The sequence below is a fragment of the Hypomesus nipponensis genome, chromosome 12 (assembly GCF_054491055.1).
Source record: "Hypomesus nipponensis isolate SF chromosome 12, ASM5449105v1, whole genome shotgun sequence".
In the NCBI taxonomy this organism is placed as follows: domain Eukaryota; kingdom Metazoa; phylum Chordata; class Actinopteri; order Osmeriformes; family Osmeridae; genus Hypomesus; species Hypomesus nipponensis.
Window position 1 is genome coordinate 328042 of NC_140372.1, and position 17013 is coordinate 345054.

The following is a 17013-nucleotide window of genomic DNA, read 5'->3' on the forward strand; positions in this document are numbered from 1 at the left end:
CCGCCCATGCGCCCTCTGCTCCATTTATAGAGCTCAATTGGAGGGAGGGGTTTGGCGTTTGGGGGGCTCAAAAACGTCACGACGTCACTCTGCCAAGTCATGTGACTATTTTTACACTCAACCATCGTCGCCACACAGCACCTGCTGTATCAGAACGGACACGTTACTTCAGCCCGACCCATTGTCTACCTCTACGTTCTCACCCCAGGCCAACGCCAACAGCCAAACCCTGAGCCATAACCCCCAGCTCCCCAAACCACCGACCCAATTCTAACACCAACACTGCGGGAAGGTGATGGTGTGTACCACCCCGCCCACGCAAACTCTCTGGGTGACAACTATTTTCAAGGAAGGAAGGGACAAGGGAAAGTGAAAGAGTTTTTAATTTTTTTATTTTATTTTGACTTATGTGGCACAGCACAGTATACGCTCAACCATCAGCAATCACCTATAGGGCCCAAACCCAGCACTAACCCCAAATCCTCTACCTGTCTAACCCTAACCCCCCGCGTGCTCCCCCTCGTCCCCGATCCTGAACGCAACAAACCCCACCCCTGGCCTAACCCCAAGTCCTCTACCTGTCTAACCCTAACCCCCCGCGTACTCCCCCTCGTCCCCGATCCTGAACGCAACAAACCCCACCCCTGGCCTAACCCCAAGTCCTCTACCTGTCTAACCCTGTGTTCTCCCCTCCTCTGGCCTAACCCCAAGTCCTCTTCCCTCTCTAACCCTAAACCCCCGCGTGCTCCCCCTCGTCCGCGATCCTGAACGCAACAAACCCCACCCCTGGCCTAACCCCAAGTCCTCTACCTGTCTAACCCTGTGTCCTCCCCTCCTCTGGCCTAACCCCAAGTCCTCTACCTGTCTAACCCTAACCCCCCGCGTGCTCCCCCTCGTCCCCGATCCTGAACGCAACAAACCCCACCCCTGGCCTAACCCCAAGTCCTCTACCTGTCTAACCCTGTGTTCTCCCCTCCTCTGGCCTAACCCCAAGTCCTCTTCCCTCTCTAACCCTAAACCCCCGCGTGCTCCCCCTCGTCCGCGATCCTGAACGCAACAAACCCCACCCCTGGCCTAACCCCAAGTCCTCTACCTGTCTAACCCTGTGTCCTCCCCTCCTCTGGTTCTGCAGCAATGAAACACAAAGGTGCTTCTGATAGCAAACCTTTGTGGACCGGCAGCTGCGATTTATCAGACCCCGCTTCTCCAATTCCAGCCACAGCAGGATACCTCGGGTCTCACTCTTGCGCTTGGACACAAAGTTCAAGATGGCGAAGTCTTCCTCTGACGTGTTGCCAAAGCGCCGCGCACTCCTGCTCCACCCCGGCTTCTGTCCCGACTGGCCATCCCGTCTACAAGACATTGTCGGGGTTAGACCTGAGGACGCTAGGTTAAAGGATTGGAACAGAACACAAGCCATTAGTTTACAGGGGAATGCAAAATCCTTTTACAACAGTTATGACAACGCCTTGCAACAATATCTGCATTGCCCCAAACCCTATGTAGGCCTACATGCACGCTCATGATGCACCTGCAAAAAAAACACACAATCACCGTCTACACAGTACCCATTTATCTGTAACTTTGTATACGTTTATGCTGGTGCGCAGCGCGGGAAAGGGGAATACACTTGTTTCTCACCTAACATATAGAAAAAGGTTACTGTTTGTACTCTGGGTGGTTCACGACAGGTCTTCCAGCTGGGGCGAGGAAAAAATGGGGGAAGTCCTCTACTCCGGCTTGAGATGGCACTTGAGAACCACTGTGAACACATTAAAAAGGCATTATAAAAAAGGTTTTGTACACATTATACTCCCAAAGATGAAATCTCAATTGTTAGCGAACCTAATTCATGGTCCGGCAGCTACGATTTATCAGACCCTGCTTCTCCAATTACAGCCACACTAGGATAGAGGCTGGCTTTCCGACCTCTGGTTCAGAAGACTGGCCTGGTTCTGCAGCAATGAAACACAGGTACTTAGGGAGTCAGGTGGCTGAGCGGGTAGAGCATCGGCATAGTAATCTGAAGGTTGCCAGTTTAATTCCCGGCCGGTGTGCATGACGTTGTGTCCTTGGGCAAGACACTTCACCCTACTTGCCTCGGGGAGAATGTCCCTGTACTTACTGTAAGTCGCTCTGGATAAGAGCGTCTGCTAAATGACTAAATGTAAATGTACTTCTGATAGCGAACCTTCATGGACCAGCAGCTACGATTGATCAGACCCCGCTTCTCCAATTCCAGCCACAGCAGGATACCTCGGGTCTCACGCTTGCGCTTGCACACAAAGTTCAAGATGGCAGAGTCTTCCTCTGAGCACCGCACAATCCTGCTCCACCCCGGCTTCTGTCCGGACTGGCCATCCCGTCTAGAAGACATTGTCAGAGACCTGAGGACGCTAGGTAAATGGATTGGAACAGAACACAAACCATTAGTTTACAGGTGAATGCAAAATCTTTTTATAATAGTTATGACAACGCGCTGCAAGAATATCTGCATTGCTCTAAACCCTATGTAGGCCTACATGCACTAATGATGAGGGATAGTATTTATATATCAAGCCTTTTTTTCGAACACAACAAGCACTTCAACATGTGGACAGTGTTTCTCAACATGGGGGATAGTAATGGGGCGCCATTAGTTTACTTTACAATACAGAAAATACAGACGCATATTTTCTGTAGGCTACTCAGTGTATTTGTCATTGCATTTAAAGTAGTACAAAAACAAGTACTATTACGATATACGCTTAACATTACGGAGTTTAAACTAAAGGACGACAATTTAGCTAGGCTAGCTCTTTATAACTTTATCTTCCGTTCCCACATTTAGCTAGCTACAGTAACAGTTAAACCAACTGACTTTCATGAAGATTACATTTTATATTACATTTACTCATTTAGCAGACGCTCTTTTCCAGAGCGATATTAACATAAAACCGTCCTATATTTTCATACTGTCGTCAATCCAAAGTGAGGTTCTAATCGTCCACATGGCTACATTCACTTAAAGTATCCAAAGCGCACAATACTCCATGTACTCCGTTCAGTTATTTACACCAAGTGCCTCCACAATGGCCGTGCATCCAGGTTACTGCTCAGAACGTGACGTCGGTGAAAACCTTCTATTTGTAAATACATGCTTTTAGATGTATTCTAGCGGTTTTGTCACCGTGGCCTGGATTACTTACCATAACTAGCCGATATATATATAGAGCCGAAATTAGTAACTAAGATTGGGGCCAGGGGCTTCCTCGGCTAAGTACTATGTACTGCTATTTAATCATGTAAATACAAAAAAATATATATATATCCCCCTGGCCCCCTATTTTTTGTATATATTGAGTCTGGAAACACACAACCTTATTAGGAGGACATTTGATAATGGTTTTAGATCAATATTTATTCTAGTGTCACCGTGACCTGGATTATTTACCGTAATCATCCATACATATAGAGCCGAAAAGTAATCTAAACTATGGGGGGTCAAGGGATAAATACAAATCATTTGTGATATATTCCTTGGCCCTTCACATATTGGAAACACACACAGACAGGCTGGAAACAAACACACACACATACACACACACAATCGACTAAACCTGTTATTAGGATGACATTTTGTAAGGCATATGGTCTCTTGCAGTAATAATGTCCTGTTGCAAATGAAGGCTTTTAGTGCAGCCATCATGCACATCATCATGTCATAAATCATGAATGCATTCACATTCAAATTTTCAGGATATCTCAAAAGGTGACAATAATTACAAGAGGTCCTGATTATTTTTAAATACACTTTATTAAAACGTACTACAGAACTGAAAGCGATAATTTAGGTGGGGCGAGGGAGGGTTGGGGAGGGTTTCTTGCACTGGTGTGACCAACTCTCCTCCTCTCCACCCTCCTCTTTTCCTCTTTAGCGACAGCCACACTTCTTGGCCACCATGTTGTCCTTTATGCTGATGGTGGCTCCGTTGTTGGCATCCAGCTCCACCACTGTCAGGGGGCCGTACTCCAGGGGCACACAGCAGGGGCTTCGTCCCAGCTCCAGCCCTCTCTGCACCTGCACACAAACAGGCTGGTCAGAGCTGCACTTCCACCTTGTTCCTACACTGAGTAGGGTGGAGGGTAAGGTATAATGAACATGGTGTAAGTGTAGTGTACAGTATGCAGGGTGTGCAGGATACCTGGCTGTTGAGCAGCATGACATGGTTGTTGCCGTTGACGCCCTGCAGGATGGGAAAGTGGCAGCTGCCCTCACAGTTTTTGATGTTGGCGTGCGGCGGGTCCCTGAAGAAGCTTTCTAGGGATACGGTCAGACTGTGCAGCTGGCAGACGGAGCTCCGCTCAGGGGATGCTCGCGCCACACGCAGGCCCCGCTTCACCTCCCGCTGCCCCTGAACCATGTGCAGGGCCTTCAGCAGGAGCAGGGCCCGATACTGTCTCTCTCTGGAGCAACCCCCACCTGGGGGTGGGGACACCCCCCGTTACTGACACACACACACTCACCAAAGACAGATCAAAGACAAATACAGATCTTTATGAGCATCTTAATCAAGAATGTGGACCTTTATGCAGTTCCTCTCCTGGCCTGGGGAGGGCGCTGAGCTCCTGCAGCCTCCACAGCCTGTCCATACCGCTGAATCCAAGCTCCTCCCGCCCCAGCCGGCCCACGGCCTCCGCCAGCCGCAGCCTCAGGGTCTCCAGCAAGACGGGGGTCAGGGAAAGCTCCCCACTTTGGCCCCCCAGCAGGGCCCCCCCCTGCCCCCCCAGCACTGGCCTCCTCTGGGGGAAGGAGAACAGTCTGGGGCCAGAGGAGTTGATGAGGCAGAGGAGGAGTGCCTCACTGGAGGAGGGGCCCAGGGGGAGGGGGGGCAGGGAGTTCAGGGATGCCAGGGGGAAGGGGGCGGAGTTCTGGAGGGGCACTTGTGGGAGCACCTCAGACAGGAAGCTCTGGAGCTCACACAGGAAGCCGCATGGCTCCGGTGTCTCTCTGGGGAACACAGATGAACAACTCTGAACTCAGGAGGAATCATCAAGTCATGGTTTGGCAATTCTGCAATTCTGTGACATAATACAATTTGGATGTCGCTTTGGACAACATAATCTGCTATAAAAATGTAAATTTAATGATGAGCTGGCTTAGAAAGTGATTTAATTGTGAAACAATGAAACTTCACCTCTTTCCTGTCGCTCTATCCAATGATAACAGTAGCAGAGGGGTTGATGTTTCTCCACCAATCAGAATACTTTGTAGCTCAGACAACTTTTTCCCTGCAGAGAGAGAAGGGGTTAGAGAGGTTTAACTAGCCAAAAAAGTGGATCTGAACTTCAGATGAAGTATAGCTGAACATTGGTTCATGCCTGATTCTGTTTCCGGTGTCTTCAATGTGACAGAAACTCTCCATTTGTGGCCCCCTGAAGGCTGTCCAGTCAGAACCAGGTACTGGGTCTTCGATGACAGACACAGCGTCTGGGAGACACAGAAACATTTAAAGTCAAGACCACAATTTCCCTGGCCTGGGGGCGGGGCCTAGGAGATGGGTGGAGCCTCACTTGTGTAGGAGGTTGAAGGGCAGGGCTGGTGAAGGAGACCTCCATGTCTGAGGTTGTCATGGGAACACTGAAAGCCAGGGCAAGGACAGGATGCAGCTTCAGGAGCGGAGAGAGGGGGAGGTGAAAGTTCAACACCAGCCGTCCTCGTCCTCCTCCTCCCTTCTCCTCCAACAGCTCTGTGTGAATAAACAAAATTAAAACATGTTATTAAGATGCATGATGTGCTGAATATGAACCGAGTGAGGCCGGGTGTGTCTCCGTGGTGACCTGTTTCAGGGTGCATGACACGCAGTCTGTCTCCAGCACCAACCAGCCGTGCCAGGGCAGCGACAGGGCTCCCCTCCGACCCCGGGCACACTCCAAACCGGACCAGAGCCTCCTGGCCCCCCTGCCCCCCTCGGGGGGGCCAGCCCTCCCTTAAGGCTGAGAGCATGTGTTCCAGGGGGCCTCGTCTGGGGGCTCCAGGGTGGAGTGAGGAGGGGGCTTTATGATGGTCTGAACCTTCAACTGCAAGGGATGTGCTGACCAGAACCAGCTGCAGGGCCAGAACTAGGCAGCGGTTCAGGGTCAGCCCCCTCCAGGGACTGGCAACCTCACTCAGACTCTGGAGAGACAGGAGACGCTTGTACGACACTGGGGGAGAGAGGAGAACGGGGAGGATGGAGAGAAAGAGAGGAATCTCACTGGACTGATATTCCATTGTATGGCTGTGAAATGCAGGAGAGTGTTGTACAAGTGTTTTACTTATATGTCCTTGCCGGCTCCAAGTGTGGGCTGGGTCGTGTCCTGCAAGATAACACAGAAAGAGTCTAATTTAAGGTCTCAGAATCAGTAGCTCTTCCTGCCAATGCTGCAAAACGCGAGCCGTCTGTGTACATTAATGAACATTAACATGTAAATGCACCCAATTATAGCAAAAAAGCTAGTAGCTACTTTAACGCCCAGAATCAGATTTGTACCCAGGTTTTTTTGTGTCAGATACTTTTGTTTGTTTGTTCACACACCTAAATAGCCCTTTAAATAAAATAAAAAAATCCACCCCCACCCCCCTTTATACATCAAAACAACCTTTTGACTGACTATGGAATATATGCAAACCCACTTTGATGACATTAGGAGCACTAAGTCTACCCTATCATTCAAGTGGGGAGGGGAACCATAATATCTTTACATTTTATAACATTTTATAACCCTATAACATTCAAAACAAATGTATGTACATTTAGATATTTCTTGTATGTATCATACAGCTAAAACAGCCTGGGGTGAAAATGACCCCAAAGAACATCAATGTTACAAAATGGGTAGAAGACACTTAAAAACATATAATCATGTTAAGTCAAATCAAAAAGTCATTCAATAAGAAGCAACAATAATTATGTTAAACATGACCCCAAGAAAAGAGTGAACTACCTTTCTGGATCTTGCCTTCTCTTTGCATTGCATGAGCACCATGTAACATGTATGTGAGAATAATGTAGGCTTTAATAGGATTGAAAGATTATAGCCTTTGTTCTGAAGTGGAGTCCACCAGTACACGCCACCAGTTCTTCGAAGAATGTTCCTTGAACACATTTTTTTTAAATTAGAGTTACAACTAGGGATGCATTTGGGAACTAATGTTCTTGAACCGATCCTCAATGTCCTGTCATAAATGATGTGTGTGTGCACTGTGTTTAACTATTGTAATCACATTGTCAATAGGCCTTGGAACGAGTAAGCAGTCTCAATCACGTCAATGTAATAAAGATGAGCAGACCAAATACAATGTTGTGTGTGTTTAACATTATTGCATTATGTAACTATTAAAATAGGATACATGTAAGACAAACAATTGTACATTTTGCCATGGGTATTACATGTTTTATTTCTTGAATAAGGCTAATATGTGTACTGTCCAGCTGTCTTCAACCCTGTGTATTCCTAACTTGTTTTTTTGTAATGTTATTTATTTATTTGTACGCCACCAGGCTCCTGTATGGTCATTGACATAGTCACTGATCTGCATTTTGCACTTTTGTATTGTACTCCACCTAGGTTAGAATGGGTTATAGGGTTGAAATAGGTTTTATGTTGCATTTAGGGCTAGTATAGTGTATTATTTATTGTTATCTGTAATTTAGGACATTTTTGTATTAGGGTTAGTATAGTCGATTATTTATGTAGATAGATGTAGATTATGTTCTGTGTACTTATATGTTATGTTATGCCAGGTGCTTGCGTTGTCTTGTCTTAAGAATTTCAGTGCCCAGTCTGACCTTGTGTTGTTCTGAAAGCTATTGCTACTTATACAATAAAAGACTTGAAACTTGAAACACTATGCAATTTATGCTCATACCCATCACATTGACTAGAGGCTCTGCCCTTACTATTTGTGCTCTTACACTGCTATCTAGTGGGCACTTTACCGAACTGGGCAAAAACACTGGATACATTGTATACATTCATTCATTTAGAAGACGCTTTTATCCAAAGCGACTTCCAAGAGAGAGCGTTACAAAGTGCATAGGTCACTGATAATAACAAAAAGAGAGCCCCAAAACATTGCGAGTAGCCCAAAACATGAAGCACATATTGTAAACAACATTATTACTTAGTGATTTGCAAAACCACTGTGTGTAGTATTTCGCCAATAGTGTGAAGCTGAGAATGTGCTTATAGTTGTGAAGATCTGGTCTGCTGTTTTGCTCATTGAGGATTCGGACACTGTGGCGCGCTATGGCGAGCAGTGGCGCACTGAGGCGCGCGGTCTCTTCCAACACAACCATGCGCAAGAGCAACTCAACAATACTTTGCCAACACATTACGTGACTTAGGTCTTCTTCCTCCAGCCTCGTTGTATGTCTCGTATTGTGGGTGTGAATGTATATATATGTAACCTCTGTAACCCCACTGCACATATCTGATCACTACTTTATCAAATTCTCTGTCTCTCTCCCTCCAACTCCTCCTACCTCCCCTCCCCTCGTAACTTTCCGGCGCAACCTCCGCTCCCTATCCCCCTCCCATTTCTCCTCTGTTGTAACATCCTCCATCCCTCCCATTGACGAGTTCTCGTCCTACCCCACTAACACTGCCACCGACACCCTGTTAACCACGTTAACTGCATCACTTGACTCTCTCTGTCCCCTGTCAACCAGGCCTGCACGATCTTCTCCCTCCTGCCCGTGGCTTACGGATGTTATTCGTGAAAAGCGGTCCACCCTTCGAGCAGCCGAGAGGAGATGGCGCAAGTCCAAAGACGGTCTGGACCTTGATAAGTATCACTCCCTCCTTAAATCCTTCTCTTCTCACATAACTGGTGCTAAAACCCTCTACTTTCTTAACAAAATTAACTCTGCTTCTAACCCCCACAAACTTTTCTCTACCTTCTCCACCCTTCTTAACCCACCTCCCCCACCCGCCCCCTCCACTCTGACAGCAGACGACTTCTCCTCCTTCTTTGAGGAAAAAGTCTCCGACATTAGCAGTCGGTTCCCTAAACCCACCTTTCCTACCCCCTCACCTTTCACGACTGACCCAACTAAATGTCTAAACTCTTTCTCTCCCCTGTCCGAGTCAGAGCTCTCTGACCTCATTCTCTCTCATCGCCCCACCTCCTGCCCCCTTGATCCTGTCCCCTCCCCTCTCTTTCAAACTATCTCCCCCTCTATCATAACTTTTCTGCTCCATGTCCTAAACTCCTCTCTTACCTCTGGCACCTTCCCATCTGCCTTCAAACAGGCCAGAGTTGTTCCTCTACTCAAAAAACCCTCCCTTAACCCTGCCGTCCTCCAGAACTACAGACCGGTATCACTGCTACCCTTCTTTTCTAAAACAATTGAACGTGCTGTATCTAACCAACTGTCTAACTTTCTCTCTCAGAACAACCTGCTTGACCCCAACCAATCGGGCTTCAAGACCGGCCACTCCACAGAGACTGCCCTCCTTTCAGTCACCACTGCCCTCCAGTCTGCCAGAGCGGCTTCGAGGTCATCCGTCATCATTCTGCTGGACCTTTCTGCAGCGTTTGACACGGTTAACCACCAGATCCTGCTCTACAGACTTGGAGAGATGGGCATCACTGGCACTGCACTCCAGTGGATCTCATCCTACCTCTCGGGAAGATCCTACCAGGTCTCCTGGGGAGGCAAACTGTCAGACCCCCGCCAGCTCTCCACCGGTGTCCCACAGGGCTCCGTCCTTGGACCCCTCCTCTTCTCTCTGTACACCACCTCACTTGGACCAATCATCACCTCCCATGGCTTCTCCTACCACTGCTACGCTGACGACACCCAGCTGTACCTGTCGTTCCCCCCGACCGATCCGGGGATCTCTGCTAGGATTGAGGCCTGCCTCGCAGACATCTCCGCCTGGATGACCGAGCACCACCTCCAGCTGAACCTCGCCAAAACAGAACTTCTCATCATCCCGGCTAAACCCTCCATCTCCCACGACCTGTCAATCACCCTGGGATCTGCGACGGTGACCTCCTCATCCTCTGCCAGGAACCTTGGGGTTACAATGGATGACGAGCTCTCCTTCACGGCCCACATCGCCGCAGTCTCCCGGTCTTGTAGATTCACCCTCTACAACATCCGAAAGATCAGGAGATACCTGTCTGAGCACTCCACCCAGCTGCTAGTCCAAGCACTGGTCCTCTCCAAGTTGGACTACTGCAACTCGCTGCTCGCTGGTCTCCCAGCATGTGCAACCCGCCCTCTTCAGAGGATTCAGAATGCAGCGGCCCGCCTGGTCTACAATCTACCCAGACACTCCCATGTTACCCCGCTCCTCATCTCCCTCCACTGGCTACCCATCAACGCCCGTATCAGATTCAAGACCCTGGTACTGACCTTCCGAGCAGTGAACGGGACTGCACCCATCTACATCAAGTCTCTCCTGCAACCTTACACCCCCACCCGTCACCTACGGTCTTCTTCAGACAACCGCCTGGTGGTCCCACCGCTCAAGACTGCCCGGTCCCAACACAAGCTCTTCTCCTGCCTGGCGCCCCAATGGTGGAACCAGCTCCCCACCTCCATCAGGGACACTGACTGTCTCCCCACCTTCAAGAAAAGGCTCAAGACGCACTTGTTCCGGGAGTACAACGGCACTTAAGAATGCTTGGCTGGATTTGTTAGTTTCCTCCAGGATCACTACGACTCTTATTGAGTGACTTGTTGCTATTGTAGGTTAGATATAACGAAGTTAAGTCTTGTACTTGCTGTGTAATATTTTACTGTTGATTGTTCTTTTACAGGTACAGTCCTGCACTTTTATGGTTCATGTTGTTTTATTTGTAACTTGTATAACTACATGCTCTTATGGGTCTTCCCTTTTGGCACTTGTTTAGCTTTTTCACAATGTATGCTTCATGTTTTGGCTGCTTGCAATGTTTGGGACTATCTCGTTGTTATGTTCAGTGACCTATGCTCTTTTGTAAAGCTCTCTCTTGGAAGTCGCTTTGGATAAAAGCGTCTGCTAAATGAATAAATGTAAATGTAAATGTAAAGCCACACGCCATGAAATGAACCCCTATGAATTGACTCCCCTCTGGCCACTTTTATTGGAGGAGGTCATTTGGTCATGGCTGTAAATATGTCCTTGTGTTTGTTATGTTGATATTATTTGTATTGTTTTTGTTGTTATCAAGTATTGTCTATATCTGTTTATGGGTTTTATTCTTGTTGAAACTGAGGCAGGAGATATATTCATTGGTTGGGAAATTACTGCTTAAGTGCCTGAGGGCTATTGCACGAAACCAGGATAAGGGATTAAGTCGGGATATTCAAGTTATCCTGGATGAATTTAGCTTTGAGTTGGTTGCACGAAAGCAGGATGAATTAAACCCAGCCAAGTAACCATGGAGATTTATTCTTTGCAGCTCCTGCTCCCGAGCAGGCTAACAGCCAGGCTAAGATTAATTCTGGAGTCTCGTGTTAAATCAGCTGCCGCTCTGATCCGAAATAAACGTTTTTAACAGGTATTCCGCTGTCGTCTGAATGTGTTCTTATGTATTTTTTATTAACATGCATTACTTAAATGCTTAAACCCTACTATTGCAGTTGTTTAGAAATGGTTGATGAAGTTGCGCTTTTTCAGTTATCCTGGATTTCTTTATTCTACTTTTGTACAATAGCCCCCTGGATTGTTTGTATTTGATCTGAATAAAAAAAAAGGCGAAGTAAACACTAAAGTCACATGTGTTCCGGAGCCCTAGGTGACAGATTCCGATCTCACCAAAATAGGTGTGGCCTATAGCGTAAGATTTAGGAATATGCGTTAATGTAAAAATTACGTTTATCTTGACCACAGATGCAAAAACGTTAACTGGTCAGTAGGCTAAATTTCCGACCATTTGAATTCCTTGCCGTTGCACTCTAGCCTAGTAGGCCTATATTTTTTTACTGAAAAGAAAAAAATGACGGAACAACTTAGGGCACGTATTGAAGAATTAAAAAAACAGGCAGAGATGGAACTTGACACAATATCACGGCGACTTCTTAGACTTCGTGAGCGGTTTGGCTCCGACTTCCAGAGCAATATAATCGATGGGCCTGAAGCAGGTAGGTTAATAAGATTGAGAAATATAAAATATTATACTTGTTATTCGTTTTGATTGGTATGTTCCTGAATTAATAATAACTGGATTGGGGCCTGCAGGGACGTAGGTAATCATTCCTATAATGTTTACAGTTTTTTACAATCGCTATCACAGTTTTTTCAATACCTTTAACAATTTTTCGAAACTCTTAACGCACCAACACACCTACCACACACAATTGGCAAAACGGTTAATTTCATGCTCAAAATCACACATTGTAAACTAAACTCAAAACACTAATTGTCATAACACAAAAATATACTAAAAATGACACCATGTCTACCAAACACTAACACCCGTTCTCTTTTCACAGTAACATTCAGTCAATCATAGCACAATGTCATAAAAAACACTAACATCAGATGGAATACAGAAACTGCATTTCTCTGAGGCCACCACACATTGTAACTCCTCTCCCTCTCCCTTGCCCTTGTCCCACTCCTCTCCCTTGTCCTGGTACTTCATCTCCTTTGTGCAGGTATTACTGTACTGTATTCTTACTTTCTTCTTGTTTCTCTATATTGTTTTTTTTCCACACAAGATCAGCACAAAGAGCTCCACTTTGCAGTATATATACCATATAGTCATACGATTGAAAGAACCTCAACACCATAGTGTTTCCTAGTTGGGAATCAACTGTAATTTATAGCATTTGCATAACTTCAACCAGCTTTTTCTCAGTAGCAATGGATTAAAATACAGGGGATATATTTGTGTTTCAATTCACAATATGAACAGCTGTTTACTTTGACTTTAGCCAATAATTTAGGTTTTGAACATAGTGTTATCTGTTCTGACATACAGTGTTAAAGCATTGGTAAATTGGTCCGTAAAAATCGATTGTGTTGGTCTTGGTGGAGCTTGTGTGTAAAAGAAGTTCAAGCATTTAAAATGTGTGTTTACTCTATGCATTGTGTGTCAAAGCAACAAGAAATGTGTTAATTGTATAGCCAGCACAGGCGGATGTTCTGCTAACTGTGTCAAGAGTTTAGAAAACTTGTTAAAGGTATTGAAAAAACTGTCATAGCGATTGAAAAAAACTGTAAATAGCCTAATTCACATAGCCTACAGATTGACAAGGTTTTCTATTTGACCAACTATACGACTACTGTTTTCGAAAGTAGGCCTACATATAAGCCATAGCCTACTAATAATGTGTAATATCACGTGTGTATTATTAAACATGCCTATACTGTTACTTCCATCCACACAGCAATGCCTACCCATGATGCAGACATGCAGGTAACTAACTAGTTTTTTTTTCTTCTATTGATTGTAGTATTTGATGAGTCGTCAACGCATTTAATTCAATGAAGGAACGTGTTTACTTGCAGGGTGAAAATTCTGTTCTGGCTAGAGTGGATACGGAAAACATGAGGTATTTTTTCAGTCATGTTAACTTGGCTTTGAATTAGTAATTGTTTCCAGTGATCACAATTTAATTTACAAAATTGGAAACTATGTATCGACAAGAATAGATCAGATCTGACATTGAAAGCTATTGCTGCTTGTTGGAGAAATTAACAATGTAATGTTTTGACTACATGACTGTAGGCTTTTTTATCACCCAGGGAATGGTGAGAATGTGTTAAGACTAGAAGATGTTGGGAGTTTGTTTGTTTTAATGAGATGCAGACCATCTGCTTGACATACCTTTGTGAAGTAGCTTTTATGACATCAGGAGATCCTCTTGTTGTGTTTCACTTACGCGCAGGACGACAACGGATGCTGACCATTTGACATACACCACGACAGCTAAAGAAAACACCAGCAACCTTGCGCACCGGCGCAGTCAGTTTAACGGAGTTAAAGAATTTCTCTCTGACGAGGACGTACACATCTCTGTTCATCCAACCCGGCTGACGGCATACGAACAAGATACCTTTCTGGAGTACAGATTTGACATTGATGGTGTGGTGCTAGAGCTCCAGGACATGGCGGCTATCAAAATGCCATTAAACTATGTCTCTTTTGATAAACCGACAAAGTACAACTTGAAGCCAGCATTTCATCTGCTAAAAAAGCACGTCAGCAACAACCATGTCTACTCTGATAAGGGTTTTGCATGTCTCATGCACTGCAAAGGGATTAAACTGGCTGAATCCCAGGTAATTCACAGTAATCATTTAATTATTTGTCTTTCTTGTGCTCAATGGTGCATTCTCTCTCGCCCATTTTTTTTTTTACTTGTATGTTTGTGTGTGGTAGTTTTAAAAGCTATTACGCCCATTAGGAACTGTATGTTATTTAGCAACAGCTGAAATTGCAGGCCGGGTGACTTCATGTTCATGTTTCATGTTCTGAACACCTCACAGGGATGGAGCTTGACCGTCGCTTTGATACCCGCTGAAAGAGATGGACGTGACTGGATGAAGTTTCAGCAGAACATGGACACCGAAACACTGAAGTACTTTGTTGAAGTGCATACACAACTTACCATGTTGTTAGAAAACCTTTCATTAGACGACATGTCGCGACCCACAGTGCGGAAAAACACAATGTACGACCTGTCCAGGGTCAATGTCCTTGAACCGGACCAGGGATTTTACTTGACATTGATAGACAATGCTCTAGCCAACACAGGGAAGAACAATTCATTGAGGACCATTGTGATTTTGACCAAGTTTGGACAGAAACAAAGGTCTGACCTGAATCTTTGCCAGCTGTGTGAAGTCGCCAGGGTGAAAAGTGTTAGCATCCACACTGCTTGTGACATCCTGTCCAAGTGTGGAGATCATCATCATTTTTGGTCAAAGTACGCACTACAAAAGCTTGTAGGATTAAAGGGCAGTGTGTTCGCTGCCCTGTCCATGAGGGAAACTGTGAACTTTCAGAGCAATCTGGATGGTAAAAAAATGGACATCAGCAAGCGCCTCCAACAAATTGTAGTTTCTCCAGAACAACTGACATTCATACAGCTCTACGCAGATACTCCGCACAACAGAACACGTACATACTACTCTCATCCTGTTTCGGGGGAGATTGTTTGCTGCGGGCTTATGCACCACATGACCGCGAGGGCCATGTCAAACCGCAGCAGGGACTATTTACTTCACATGAGAGAGCACACCAGAAAGTTACAAACGCGTGTTGCCGCCAGGGTCGAAGTTGTCACGCTATGTGCAGCAAACCAGATGTGCCGTGCACTCAGTGGGAGAGACTTTTTTGATGTTCCAAAGCTGCGCGCCCTTATTGAACAGGAGCCTATGCTACTGCCTTTTGAGGAGTGTGGAGTGCCAGGAGGCAACACCTTCACCAGTTTACTGCGGGAACTGCCAACTCACCTCTGTGACACGCTACAGGCAGCCCTTGACGCAGGCCGAGGCACTGGCCGATTCACAGAGTCCTGGACTGCTTTCCAGGCCGAGATTGCTTTGGAAGTCTTCTTTTGGGGAAGGCCCTCCAGCAAGTATGACTTGGTTCTTGCTGCTAACCTGGGGCCGGCCACTGACAAGGAAAGAAGCTTAACCTGGGAAAGGGGAATCTTGGGCTTAGCTCCCGTCAACTCTGCCACTTTGGAAGACACTCCCCCTCCACTTTTGTATTGGACCAAAGATGAAAAGCAGAAGGCCCGAATTCAAAGAGTATTTGCGTTCGCGGACTACGTGGAGGCAGCTTTCCCCGTCATAGGCAAACGCCTGTTAAGAGTCGTCCTTTCAGATCTGCTGGAAAACAACAACTTGTCCCTTGAAGCATTCACCAAAAACGAACCACCCAGTTTCGGCCGTTGCACTGGCACACTCAGCACTGGTCAGCTAGTGGAACAGCTGTTAAAAGTCAAAATGTTTGCATTTCCATACACGTATGGAAGGGCGGCCGCTCTCCTGGAGGCAGCTGGTAAGCCAGTAAGAGACATCTTAGATTCCGCTTTGACTTCCCTGGCTATCACTTTTTTCCCTGCCATCAAACTGCACGACGAGACGCGCAATGTAAAGGTGAGTTGGAACAAACGGGACTACTGGAACGTGCTCGCCCCCCTGCAGAACCCGACGCCGCAAGCCAGAGCAGCTCTTTTCGAAGCAGACGTTGTGGTCGAACTGATTTCCAGAGGGCTGACCTTTGAAAAGAATTTGGCCGCCGCCAAAGAGAACGGAATGCCATGGATGCTAGCCGTGCTGGAGCGTCTGGATGGAGAGAGACGGAATCTGAGTAGGCCACAACTGGTTACTGTCTGCACTTTCCTCAGTTGTGTAGCCTTGCTGCAGCAGGGTGTTTACGTGGACTACAACAGCTTGTCCAGGCTCGAAATGGCGCTCCCCGTCACACAAGCCAGGCTCAGACTTTTGCAGATACAAAGCAAAACCATTTTACCGGGTGTAAGTAAACTGAGGATATATCGCCTAGACCACGAAATACCCTTTAAAATAACACCTCTGCAAGTGGGGCTAAGCCAGGTAAAGCCTGATGCCTGGCACGAACAACCACAACAACATCAACAGGAAGAAGACTTTGAAGACCTGCTGCGCGATGACAATCAGCAACAACAGACAGTAACCCACACGCCCAGTCTGGCCTTACCAGCTGGGTATAAAATGCGTTGGTCTTCCCAAGAACTTGACCTTGCACACCAAGCAATTCAGGCACATGGAGGAAGTGCATCAATAGCAGCATACAAGCTCTACGTCGACCTTTGCATCAATGCCAGAACACCCACACGCACTCATGATGCCTTTAAAAAGAAAGCAATCACTTTTCGGACATTCTGATGAGGCAATAGACAATATTTCAAATTGCTTCCTTAAAACTCTTTAAAATGGGTCATGTTGTGTGTACATCCTGTGAATTGTGTTTTTTTTTTTGTTGAGGTGAATATGGACATGTTATTGTCTTAAAAAGCTTGGGCTGAAAATGTGGACATTTGACCCTACAGTTAC

The 17013-nt window shown here is 46.3% G+C and overlaps 2 protein-coding genes and 1 long non-coding RNA gene across 3 annotated transcripts; 1 reads left to right on the forward strand and 2 right to left on the reverse strand.

Moving 5' to 3' along the window:
- Nucleotides 1–1541: 1541 nt before the first annotated feature.
- Nucleotides 1542–3076, reverse strand: LOC146260557 (uncharacterized). Its single transcript, XR_014724795.1, has 3 exons — nucleotides 2192–3076; nucleotides 1846–1955; nucleotides 1542–1762 (listed from the first exon to the last, which is right to left on the reverse strand). It is a non-coding gene; the product is annotated as an uncharacterized LOC146260557 (long non-coding RNA).
- A 731-nt stretch (nucleotides 3077–3807) lies between these two features.
- Nucleotides 3808–6994, reverse strand: LOC146260558 (anti-Muellerian hormone-like). The gene is made up of 8 exons (XM_084668553.1): nucleotides 6967–6994; nucleotides 5821–6186; nucleotides 5554–5727; nucleotides 5345–5470; nucleotides 5178–5271; nucleotides 4566–4990; nucleotides 4185–4462; nucleotides 3808–4060 (listed from the first exon to the last, which is right to left on the reverse strand). Exons 1-8 carry the CDS (start codon nucleotides 6992–6994, stop codon nucleotides 3914–3916), a joined length of 1638 nt encoding a protein of 545 aa, XP_084524679.1. The 3' UTR covers nucleotides 3808–3913.
- Nucleotides 6995–14032: 7038 nt separating this feature from the next.
- On the forward strand, nucleotides 14033–16891 carry LOC146260559 (uncharacterized). The gene is made up of 2 exons (XM_084668554.1): nucleotides 14033–14247; nucleotides 14455–16891. Exons 1-2 carry the CDS (start codon nucleotides 14074–14076, stop codon nucleotides 16843–16845), a joined length of 2565 nt encoding a protein of 854 aa, XP_084524680.1. The 5' UTR covers nucleotides 14033–14073; the 3' UTR covers nucleotides 16846–16891.
- The last annotated feature ends 122 nt before the right edge of the window (nucleotides 16892–17013 follow it).

Excerpts from the sequence above, each read along its gene's own strand:
- LOC146260558 (XM_084668553.1), bottom strand. The coding sequence starts at position 6,994 with ATGCAAAGAGAAGGCAAGATCCAGAAAG. Across the intron at positions 5,272-5,344 it reads CAGGCATGAACCAATGTTCA|GGAAAAAGTTGTCTGAGCTA; the intron begins GCTATACTTCAT and ends CTCTCTCTGCAG. Across the intron at positions 4,463-4,565 it reads AGGAGAGGAACTGCATAAAG|GTGGGGGTTGCTCCAGAGAG; the intron begins GTCCACATTCTT and ends CCCCACCCCCAG.
- LOC146260559 (XM_084668554.1), top strand. The coding sequence starts at position 14,074 with ATGGCGGCTATCAAAATGCCATTAAACTATGTCTCTTTTGATAAACCG. Across the intron at positions 14,248-14,454 it reads TTAAACTGGCTGAATCCCAG|GGATGGAGCTTGACCGTCGC; the intron begins GTAATTCACAGT and ends AACACCTCACAG.